Below are 11,952 nucleotides of genomic sequence, written 5' to 3' on the forward strand. Positions count from 1 at the left end.
TGCACCATGCAAGGGCTTTGCAAGACTCAGAGAATACCCCTAATTTGTTAGTGACAATTCTTTAAGACATAAAATTAAGTGCATATAAATAATTAAAACAACTAATTTCACTAAACCTAATTAATAATTATTACATATGTATGTACATTTGCTAGTGGGCAGAAAGTTCAAAGAATACATAAGTTTCAACAGCAAAAAAATTCCACAAACAAATAATTCTAACATTGTCCGTGAAAAAATCAGCGCTGCAATAGGTAATGAAATCCCGTTTTATTGAAAATCAACAAATTCGAATGCTTTCTTCTTGAAAATACTATCGTAACAAGTCTTTCACATACATATTTCCGTATGTACCTATTTATGTACATATATACATTAAAAAGCGCAATGCAAGAGCTGAATATTCGATAATATTTGGCACACACATGGGTAACATGCAATTTTGGTCCTATATTTAGCAGATAAGTACGCTTAGAAATAGTGCAGTCAAGTGTAATTTGGCATTTGCCAATACCAATTGGGAATAATAACAGTGATGTGCCATATACATACTACGAAAGTAAATCCCGGGATCCCGGCCTTTTTAAGGTCCCAAAAATCCCGGGTTTTAATGCCAAATAATCCCGAGATTTTCAGGATTTGTAATTTGCTCTGATGGCAATAATAGAAACGCAGTATTGGCTATGTTTTATTTTTTGTATTTAATAATTAATATTTTTTTATAAATGTCTAGCTCATTATATACATAATACCGTGCGATTGTAAATTTTAAACACAAATATCAATATATATTCGCGAAACCATGGGCCAAATATAGTTAAATTGCGTTTTTCAAACTGACGTCAGCAATTCAAATATGATTTCAAAAATTCAGAGAAATGTGCTTAGAGAAGAAGTATGGGTATCAAATTAAAGAGGAAATCCTGTAGAAGATAACCAGATTCACGTTGAAAATGTCCTTCTAAAATTGTATCCTTTTTGAAAAAAAAAATATACATTAAGGACTTATATAAACTGGATAACATTCTCGAATTTCGTCCTTCTAACTTTGTAAGCTTAACAAATTACCTATTCGTCCTTGTGAATCCAAAAAATTATATCTTTTTAATTCTAAAGAAATTTCCTCTGGCATTTGGTACCCTTATTTTTATTCTACATTGCTTTGAATTTTTTAAATAGTTTTTTCAATTATTCATATTTTTAAAATTACAAAGTCCTTTGAAATAAATTCTGACGTCAGAGAGAAAAAATAAAAACGCCACTTTAAATAAAAAAGTAGGTTTCAGACCCATTTATTTATTATTTATTTTATGGTAGGAGAGCTTCTCAAACAATATAGAAGCAATGTTTTCGATTTAAGTTGTTGAAAAGGAATGAATATCTCAATCCCGGGATTGTGATAACGACATCCCGAAAATCCGGGGATCGAAAAAAACTGAAAAATTAACATCCCTATTACATACATATGTGCATATCGGTGTCGATTACCAGTAGCTAACTAAAGCACAATATGTATCAATTATATATATATGTATACTATGGGAGTATATATCGCACACCGTCTTCGCAAGAGTCACAACTCAAAATTTGGCATTTTTGAGATTATGCGCTAAAAATGTACACAGAGCTTTTATTTACCTTTCAGCAAAAGCTGGAGCAATTTTTTTTATAATTTGTTAAAAAAATCCTAAGGTAAAGTCGCCCTTGCTCATATGATTATCATGTGCTAAGAAATATTTTTTCGCCTTTTTCTGACGAACGTATTATTTTGCGTAAATTCCCAACATTAAAGCCGTTTTTCTCGAGTTTGGTTTTTTGAGTTATGCCACTAATGAAGTAAATGAGCGATATGTATTAAACATGTGGGAAGCAGACACAGCGTTTGACACGCCATTTTTGGAAAATATGTACATATGTATGTCGATTAAGACCGATACATCTCTTGCCGCCGATAGATCGATGAATTTTTTCGATGCATCGAGTTTTATTATTCAGAGTTATCTAAAAATGTTAAACTAGAAGGCAAAAATGCACACGAATTATCAAAAATTTACACTAAAACTTCACCACTTCATACTTGCACCTTACTATTCCTAAATTAAGTGGGCTAAAAATTGCGTTCTCCAGATATTTCTGAAAAATCTAATTTGAAGTTTTAAAAATTTGTTGAAAATTTGTTGAGTGCTCCACGTTTGAATTATGTTTGGAAACCTGGGCCCAAATCACAGTATTCGTGGTAGAGGCAAATGCAAATGAAATAAAATTACAACATGAAAAACATTGCACACATTGCGAAACCTGAGCTGGGATGTTTTTATAGGCACTCACTGTATTCTTACTGGCACAGTTGTGCGCCTTCTGATATACTTTTTTTCAAGGATTTACAAGTTTTAATTTAGCAGAAAAACTTTTAGTTGAGAAAATTAAGAAATCGGTGTAAAAATTACGGAGTTCCCTCTTTGTGAAAAGTTACATTTTGATGAAGGAAACAGAACGAACTACATATGTAGAAAGAGAGGCTAACAAATTTCGATCAGCACGAATGAGCCCAAAAAAAATTTTATTAGCAACGCATTTGGCAAATATTTATGGAGATTCGTTTTCCTTTGAGCATGCAGTAATGTTTGTATTCAAAGTTTTGCAAGTCAATGTATGGAAGATGCCCCTTAATGGGAAACGGCACATTCTTATTAAAAGGACGGTTCTGTGCTAATTCCGATTGTATCAATTCAATCAGATCGAAAGGATTTTCTATATGAAATCATCGTAATATGGTCATGAAAAAAACCTCGCCTTCTAACCGGCAGTATGTACAAGTTACATATATCTGAACAAGGATATAACCTTGGATGAAAAAGTAGTCCGCTGATGCGTTGTAGGTTAGCGGTTTACATACTTAACTCTGGTCTATTCTGTGCTAGTAACAAAAAATTTTGCAACCGCTCACAAAAGTTACTGTTTCAGTTTTTTTAATACAATTTTTCGGTTACAAAATCATCTGTAAGGTCAGAATAATTTGGGATTTAATGTGTACATAGAAGTGCAAATTAAAGGTTGTAAATGCTTAAGAAGTATTTTGAAGCAAAAAACAAAACTGACGATTCTCATATACAAGTTTTCTTCATGATCCAATGATTGGGTCTAAACATAATTAGTATGGGACCACCTCTGAAGTACGACCTTTCCTTAAAAAAAAAAAAGGATTAACCTCCTTTTTTTGAAGTCCGTTAAAAATCAAAATCGATTAAAAAAATCGCTTACCGATAAACTTTTGAGTTAAAACATTATTTTTTAAATTATTTATGTTATCAAATGCACAACCTATTATTATTATAAAATAACCCAACATGTGATATGAAATTACACCTAATTTAGGATCAACATGAACTCATCAGATTAATTAGATTTGATGAAATAGATTGCAAGGGAATTTCTTTTTGGGTGCTAAAGCGGGAGAAGATTCCCCCCTCGAATTAAGATTCCGTACTTTACTAATACACAGTGAATAAGATGCGGTTGCTGCCTCAGCATTGCAGTGTTTTTATACTTTGTTATTTCTATGCTAAACAGTTTTAGAACAAAAAAAAAAAAACAAATTGCATTTAATTAAGGGTCCACTATAATGGTATACGCATAAAAACTCTATTTGGGGTGGCAAATTCAAGAAAACTCAAAGTAACATATTCGTGTGAGAGGGGAGAGTGCAACCACCCACAATATGAAATATTATAAACGAGTTTCGAGTTTAATGCGAGTTGGCGCCAAAATATATGCAATATATATGCTATGTATGAACGTAGGACGTGACTTGCATGAATGTTTGAATAAACGTGAATGAATTACACTTAGAATTCATGAAAATGCAATATGTCAACTCCATGGGGAGTAATTTCTCGACTTTATTGCATTTATTATATTTTTTATTGTAGAACCAAATGCTAAGTGTGGCGAAAAACAGCACGTCGAAATTAACTTACAAAATGGAGCATTGTATGTATGTATGTACATACATATGTATCAACTGAGATATGTATCTACTTGCATACTGTTCGTAATTACATCGAACTTTTAGTAAATATGTAACATTTTTGTTGTCCTTTGCTTACAAGCAGATAAGTGGTGCATTTTGCGACATAAATAAATTGCTAAACTTTATTACAACCAACAGAGTGCTATGAGGGCGAAGAGAAAGTTTCCTTGGCTGTTAGGCAAGGGTGTCAAAATTTGGGTGTTCATCCGTTGTTGGCGTGGTAATATGAAAAGCAAACTTTGTATATTTATGTGTATGTACATATATCAAGGAATTTAATACTGATAAATGAATTCGGTTAAAATAAGCATAATGGATGGGCAAAGTTTTTTGAAGTTCAAAAAAGGAAAATATAACAAAAACTTTAAGCTTTGAATAAAATATTAAACTAAAAGAACTTTAAATGCCCAACGGAAATAATGCAAGGGAGTAAGGGGCTTCGAGTCATTCGAAAACATGGCAATTTTAAAAAAAAAGCGGTTCAACATTAAAGTTTAGTTAAGAATAAAACGGATAAACCGGTTTTATTTTACATATTTCTCTATAGTCACACTTACTGTTAGTCAAAAATCATGACCAAATTAAAATATGACTGCTAAAAATTATGTCGCCAAACAATCATTTGTCGGGAATAACTCGTGCGGGTAGAACTGGCAGTCTTGGGAATTAGAGTATACCATCCGCTGACCCAGACCGACAACACAAATATAAACTATCTGTTATAGACAGATCATTCATCGAGAATCAATCAAAATATTCGTCAACTCCCAGCCCTTGAATTCCATCACCGGATATCAACGCCCCCGATCGCAGACGAAGTGCTCGAGTTGCTTCGTGGGGCTCGCGATACATTCGACACAACTCCGTTCGGTATATTGTAGCAGGTTGAACTGATTACTCGAATTTGGATAAGATGCCTCGACGACACTAACCAACTCTTCACATGCCCACTCACATCGGATCTGACCTTTTCCTAAGCCTGCTGTTAGATAAGAATGAAGACAACATGTAGCCGATTCGCTGATTTAGACAGAGTTTAATAAGCTGCTACAACAAAAAAAAAAACAGTGAACGATTTTCGTTCGGTTTTCCTTTTTAAGAAATTTTCTGGAAATTTTTCCGGTACTCAGACATAAAACTAATAAACATTTGGTAGTACCATTTCCAATAAAATAAATATTTAGAATTTTGAGATTCTTGTAGACAGTGACAGTGTAGCAAGTGAAAACCCGGTTACTTGGCATTCGAAAAATCAAGATATCAAAAAAAAACAAAAAGCGTCTAAAAATATTAAAAAAAAAAAACAGTGGAAATCTGTTTGGAACAACTGAGTCAATCACAATAGTATTTACATATATCGACCCCTTTGCGCAAAATTATCGTCTATTACATTTTTTTAAAAATTTTTTGATGCAACTTTGTTTTACAACCCATACCGCATCACCTGTTCAAATATTACGACTTGAATCCCAATAGCTACCCCAAAAATTGACTGCAAATTTTATGGTATGTGACAATGATTTTTTTCTTGTGGGCGAAATTATCAATAGGGCTAAGAAATTAGAATGTAGAGACCTTTCTACAGAAAAATCTTGCGTTTAGTTATATGTATTTCTCAGCAAATCTAAACTTTGGTATTGATGGTGCTAGCCAAAGCAGAGAAAAATACAAAAAAAAACTTTCCTGTAAAATTTGGTTTTTGCAACATACGATAATTTTGCGCAAAGGGGTCGATATGTATATATATGTACGTATGGATATACAACGATATTGCCTTAAATTTGTATTTATTATTAGTTATGTACATAATTTAATCTGGAATAGCGAATAATAAATAAATGCTATTATTAAACATGAAGTATGTTCATTAGGGTGCATCACCAAAAAAAGATGCAGGTTTTCAAGTGGAATTATAAAATTTTTAGGGGTATTCATCTAAGCGCGCAAATGCCTCATAATCATGTAAATCTACTTACTTACTTTTGCATGGGAAAGTGGTTTATTTAGGTATTTCATGAAAAGATTTACTTGAGCGGGACTCATTGTAAAGTAAAGTACCTCCGTAAATCTCATTATTTCAAGTTCGTTGATAAAATATTTAAACATATGCTCATCTTAGGCGGTTTTTAGAAAAGTTAGTTTTAAAAACTAATTTTATTTATGAAAAAACTCGATTTTTGGAGGTATTTTCAAATAATATTTAATAATAATAATATTTTTCCGAAATATTTTGGCGGATGTCTTAAAATATACTAAATTTTATAATTCCCGTGGAAAACTTTTTTGGTGAAGAGTGATGCACCCTAATTTACAAACTCAAAGCGTATAAAAAATAAGCTAAGCTGTAAATAAATATTTTATGTATTATGAATGTAAAAACGTTTACATTTGCTACTTTTATTTTGTTCGTATTAATGTAAGTATGTTTTCAGTTAAAAACAACAACCACCACAAACAAAAACACGTGTACTTTTAGGAAAATTTTTTAACGTTTCTCTTACCAGTAGAATGTCAGCAACAAGTGCCCAATTTAGATTCAAACACAATTGACCGACGAACATTAAAACATACGAAGCTATGACGTATTTTGTGACAAGCAGCATTGCGGCAGCAAGGAAAAGCGAGCTAAAAAATATTCCATAGGCACACACCAAGGGATCAGCGTTATTTTTGTAACTGGCAACCGCACGCGACAAAACTGGACCGAGCGGTACACCAATTAGACCAGCTACCATTGTAATTATTCCAAATCGCAAAGAAACGCTGTTGAGTTTTATTGTTTTTCGAAAAATGCATATTCATTTTGATTTTTGCGCGAATTTAAAGTTGATAAATTTTGTTCAGAGTTATAGGGGGGAGAAAAAAAAAAACAAAGAAAACAAATTTAGTATCCAGTAGAAAGCATTTAAAAAAGAAAATTCCAGTAAACTAAAAAACGCGTTAAAAAATAAAACTATACAATGCCGTTGACATAGCTAACAGTCGTGGCAATTAGCGATCGTACAAGCTGCTTATACACTTTTGGTGGTTTGTAGCGCGCGCAGCGGAGCAGACAGTGGCGTTGAAATTTGAAATTTTGGTTTTTTTACTACCTTTTTTTATGCTATGGTATTTTTTTTTTAATTGCTGCTTTTAGTTGCTGATGATTGCACTTCGCCTTTTTTTCTATTCATTGATTTGTGTTTCTTTTTTCGAATCAGTTTTCTTACCAGCAAAATATCAGCAACAATCGACCAGCATAAATTCAGCGTCACCTGTGCCAAAAAGACGAACAAGAAGCAAAACGAGGTTGTGGTTTGCGGTGTCACCAGCGACAAGTAGACCATGGGCGCTGATATGAGTAGACCGAAGGCGCATATGTATGGATCACAGCCCTCGTGATGTGGTCGTAGACGTTGAGCGAGCAGCGAACCCAAGGGTACACCAATTAGACCAGCTATCATTGCAATGATGCCAAACTTGTACGATACGCTAGTTTTTTTTTTTTTTTTGTTTTGTAAATAGGATTTACATACGAATGTATGGATGTGTCAATTTTAAAATTTCTATAATCTATTCATATGTGCTAAATTTTATGATTTTTTTTTTCGGAAATGCAAAATTTTGTTTCTAAATTCCATTTACTTACTCATTCAGTGACAGCTCCTCATTGCCTGGCTGCATTTTAATGCCAAGATAAATAAATTTAGGTCCCCACCAAGCCAAAGCACCTGTTACGAAGGCAACGCATGTGAAACCGGCTGTCGAAAGCATAAACGAATGATTCTTCACCAAATCTTTTATATCTTCAGTGTAGCTGGTAGGTTCCAAGTTGTGAGAGCCTTCACTCTCACCGCGTACGGGCTCTTTGGTTAACAGTATCAATGCGACAGCGAAAATGCCCAGCATGGGTGTGACACGCAGCGCCCAACGCCAGTCATTGGCCAAACGTGCCGTCTCTGAGCCGACAATGTAACTGTAAAGAAAATGGGGGAAAATTATGTATTTTGAATAGTAATTATACATAAATATGTGCATTGTCAAACTATCACATAAAATCAAGCGTTTTTCTTCGCACTAAGCCGGCCGGGCCGAGGCTTTCTAAAAGCTGGTATTAGTGGTTCTGAGTGGCAAAACTTTGTCGACAATTGGTTCTAATGAATGCAGTAATGTATCGATCGTCTTGGAGAAATCCCATTTTCACTGCTTTGTTCATAGTAAGTTGTAAGTTACATAACGCAGCTCTTTTATTAACTCTCTGATTACAGTTTTTCCTGAGGTTATCCTAACAAAAAAGTTTGTGTACATACATTATGCATTTGTTGAAAAAATAGGGTTATGTTTAAGATATCCGCCCTCAAGATGAGTAGGCGAACCAGGATTTCTATATCTACCACATTTTTTAATTCGTCTGCCCCACGTAACGGAAGACTATATGCCGAATTCCAGCGGAGTCTAAGGGCATTTACAATTATTGGCCGCAGCTTATGTGACAAACGTACACCGTGAAAAATTTTATATGGGAGTACACTCTAAATGTGTATGTATGTATATATGTATTAAAAATAAGCTCCTGGCGAGAAATAAGATTACATACAGGGTTGCCACTGATGAAAAAATACTTCCCATCCACTTGAAAAAATTCTACCAAATCTGGAAAATATCTACCATTAACATTTGTTGATTATTTTAATAAAAACTATTGCTTTGTCCTATTTTTTTTAGTTATTTGCATAAAAATTAAAATTTTCACTAAGGAACCGTTTGTTTAACTAATGACATGTTATTTGAGATAGTATTAACGGCAGTATATAGCTTGAAATAAATTTAGAAAAATTCCAAAAAATTTCGTCTAAATATCGAACTTGTTACCCTGAATTTTAAGAGCAATTTTAGGTATGCAGTTTTATAGCCCATACACTGCGGGAAAAAAATATTAAAATCAAATGGAAACGTAATTGATCTTACTATAAACGTCAACGAAAGTACTGTATATTGGTAAATATTCAATTCAATTACGCGCATACTAAAATGACCGCTTTCATTCTGTTTTAAGAAAAAAACAACAACAAATTGCCATCATTTATTTTTTTCTTCTGTTTTACCCTCTATCTTCCTATTTTCATAAGACAAGAAACAACTCAACTACCCCAAGGAGGTAGTACATACCGTAAATTAACGAGTATCTGACGTTTTTTGAATGAGGTCAAATATTTTAGAAAATTGTCAGTCGGAGGAAATGTAAAACGTCATTTGTAAAGCTGAAAACTTTTTCCAAACCAAGGAAACAAGACCTCCAGGAAATAAATAATGTTTCATGAAAAATAATAGAACTAAAAGTGGAAAGTTGTACTCAAAAATGGGATGTGGTCGAGCAAAATCCTTTTTGAATTTAACTAAGGCTCGGGAATAGTATGATTGAAGCCCAAAAATAACTCAAGGGAACAGAGTTAGAAATACTTTGACCATTACTTGTTTTCAAGATGGAGGCGATTCCACAACTCCTTGGTCCCGAAAAGAAATTTTACATTTTTTGTTGCTTCGCAGTATTCAAAATGAATTGGCCACTATTAAAGAAAAGCGGCAGGATAGCAATTTTACAACCAACAACACCAACGAAAATTTTAGACTTTTCATAATTTGCTACTTCGAAGTTTGCCGATATTTGCAGCCAAACACCGTTTAGTATTGATCCCGAAGCTTTAAGGGATCATCAGCGATAAAAACCTAACAGGGGGAGTGGTGGGAAACATTTTATATTACTTTATTTATTGAAAATTGTGAGTGAATATGTAATGTTTTTTTTTTCAGAGGGATATTATCACCAACCAAAAAACTGGCATGCACTTTTAATGTCATTCAACACGGTATAGTATGCCCTTTTATATAACGTATGTAAATAAAAGTTATAGACTAGTGTTCAAATTACCTACCATTTAATGGTTCAAAACATTTACATATCGCACACCTAGATCTAAAGTGAGCTATTTAACACAAGAGAGGGAGATTTAATTGCTTGTGGATCTCACAGATTCAACGCAATTAATACAAAAACAGGTATAACAGTAGTTTTTTAGTTAATGTATATAATCATCAAGAAAATAATACTTCCATTAAGTGGATGTAAGCCCCATGAATTGATTTATGCAAAAAAAAATTGCGCAAACATTTCTTTGAGTTGATCGCACTTTAGACCTAGGTGTGCGATATTATGTTTATAGAAATTCTATGGGTAAATTCTTAATTATTCTTATTAGACAGAAGGCTTCAGAGTGTTAATTTTTTAAGTTGATTCGCATCTAGAAAATCTTCGGAAGTTCATATTAATTCCGTTCATTTCCCATATATATGTATTGCATATATGTAATTCCAAGCTACAGGGCCGGCCTTAGAAGCAACGACGCCCGGGGCGTAAATGGAACAAGGTGCATCGACTTTATTTTGTCTATGAATATACTTCACAATTAGCACGAATAAGACGATGCTTTCCCAACGGTTGAACAATTTGTACAGAACAATGAGGAAACCACATATCGAAAATATTGCCGTCGTGCCATAAAATACCACTGTATCACTTCGCCACCTTCGTAGGAAGAGTTTCTTGTATTGTGGCGACGGAAAATGTATATATATTTTTCATTTAAATCAGCATTAAAAGCTTTATTAACGCTAAACTCGGCTTTTGATAGGCTAGACTCCCCTGAACCGTTTTTATTTTTAGTCTATATTCGTTTTAATTGGAAGCCTAAACATTTCGGTACCGAGTACCGAAGGTATTGGATACTTTTTAAATCGGTGCCGAGTATCGATCAATACATAAAGGTATCGACTCAGCACATCAGTACTAGCAAAGTCAACAAAATGAGTAGTCCACTTGCAAACAGCGCTATGTGATTTTATAATAGTAAGCCATAAATTTAAAAAAAAAAAACGTCTACAACAACAATCTGGGGGCACTTGCTAAATCGACTTGTCTTAAATTTCGTAAATGAACACATTCTTCTTTTGCGAGATGAGTTGTCAAACGACGAGTCAGTTCCAAAATTTTCAGCAAGTTGTTTGAAATTCGCTGATGATTTGGTCTACTTCGAAGTGGGATAGCGAAAATTAAAAAAAAACCTAAACCTACTACAAACACAAACTGCAATTTCATAACCAACCCTCTCGCGGGCTTGATTATTTTGTTTGTATTTGTTGGCCAACTCCAATGTTTTATGGCGTGGGCATGTCTAATATATGGTCTTGCTGCGAGTATAAATTTTCTGAATTTAGTTTACTGACTAGATATATATATATATAAACCGCGTAAGTCCGAAGGTAATTCTAGATTTTGACATTTGAAAAATGTATGCAATAAAAAAATTAAACGCCACCTCAAAATTTTGCGCCCCCACCCCGAATTTGACGCCCAGGGCGGCCACTCCGCTCGTCCGCCCTAAAACCGGCCCTGCCAAGCTAAAGTAATGCAATACAGTGTACATAAATGTTTATTGACCTAACTAGTTAATTAGCGCAAACGCCATCAATAACAAATTATAGTTAATTAAATGAACATGTACTTATGCATAAATGGACGCATGTAAATGCGCTCTGATATTTATGCAATATAGGTATTTGTATTTAATTAAACAACATTAACGCAATAGGCTTTAATTAAAACAGAAACAATGAGTCGTATTTGTAATAAGGGATGAGCTTATGACTTTTTATGAGTTGGGCGCAAATGCACACACATATTGACATACACACATACATAGATAAATAATAAATTATGCATTTGTAAAGAGTATGACCTGGCATGGAAAAAGAATACTTCATGAAATTGAGTAATGGTAATTGATGAATTTATAGATTTCTTTAAATTAAACCAGCAAACAGTAACTGAAAACAAAAGTATGCATTAGGCTGGGTCGATTTTGTATGGGGGAAAATAAAAGTCATTT

General features: G+C 33.6%; 1 protein-coding gene across 2 annotated transcripts in view; it reads right to left on the minus strand.

Annotated features, from left to right (window-relative positions):
* Nucleotides 1-6,298: 6,298 nt before the first annotated feature.
* Nucleotides 6,299-11,952, minus strand: part of spin (lysolipid transporter protein spinster) — a 46,506-nt gene continuing 40,852 nt past the window's right edge. Inside the window, exons 3-4 of one of the 2 annotated variants that reach the window (XM_017624470.1) lie at nt 7,659-7,985; nt 6,299-6,793 (exon numbers count right to left, since the gene is read on the minus strand). In XM_017624470.1, coding sequence (XP_017479959.1) covers nt 6,463-6,793; nt 7,659-7,985 — 658 coding nt within the window. In that variant the 3' untranslated portion in view covers nt 6,299-6,462. The other variant, XM_017624469.1, reaches the window with a different exon arrangement.

The sequence above is a fragment of the Rhagoletis zephyria genome, unplaced genomic scaffold (assembly GCF_001687245.7).
Source record: "Rhagoletis zephyria isolate East Lansing unplaced genomic scaffold, Rhagoletis_zephyria_1.1 Rzeph_scaffold_03637, whole genome shotgun sequence".
Taxonomy (NCBI): Eukaryota; Metazoa; Arthropoda; class Insecta; order Diptera; family Tephritidae; genus Rhagoletis; species Rhagoletis zephyria.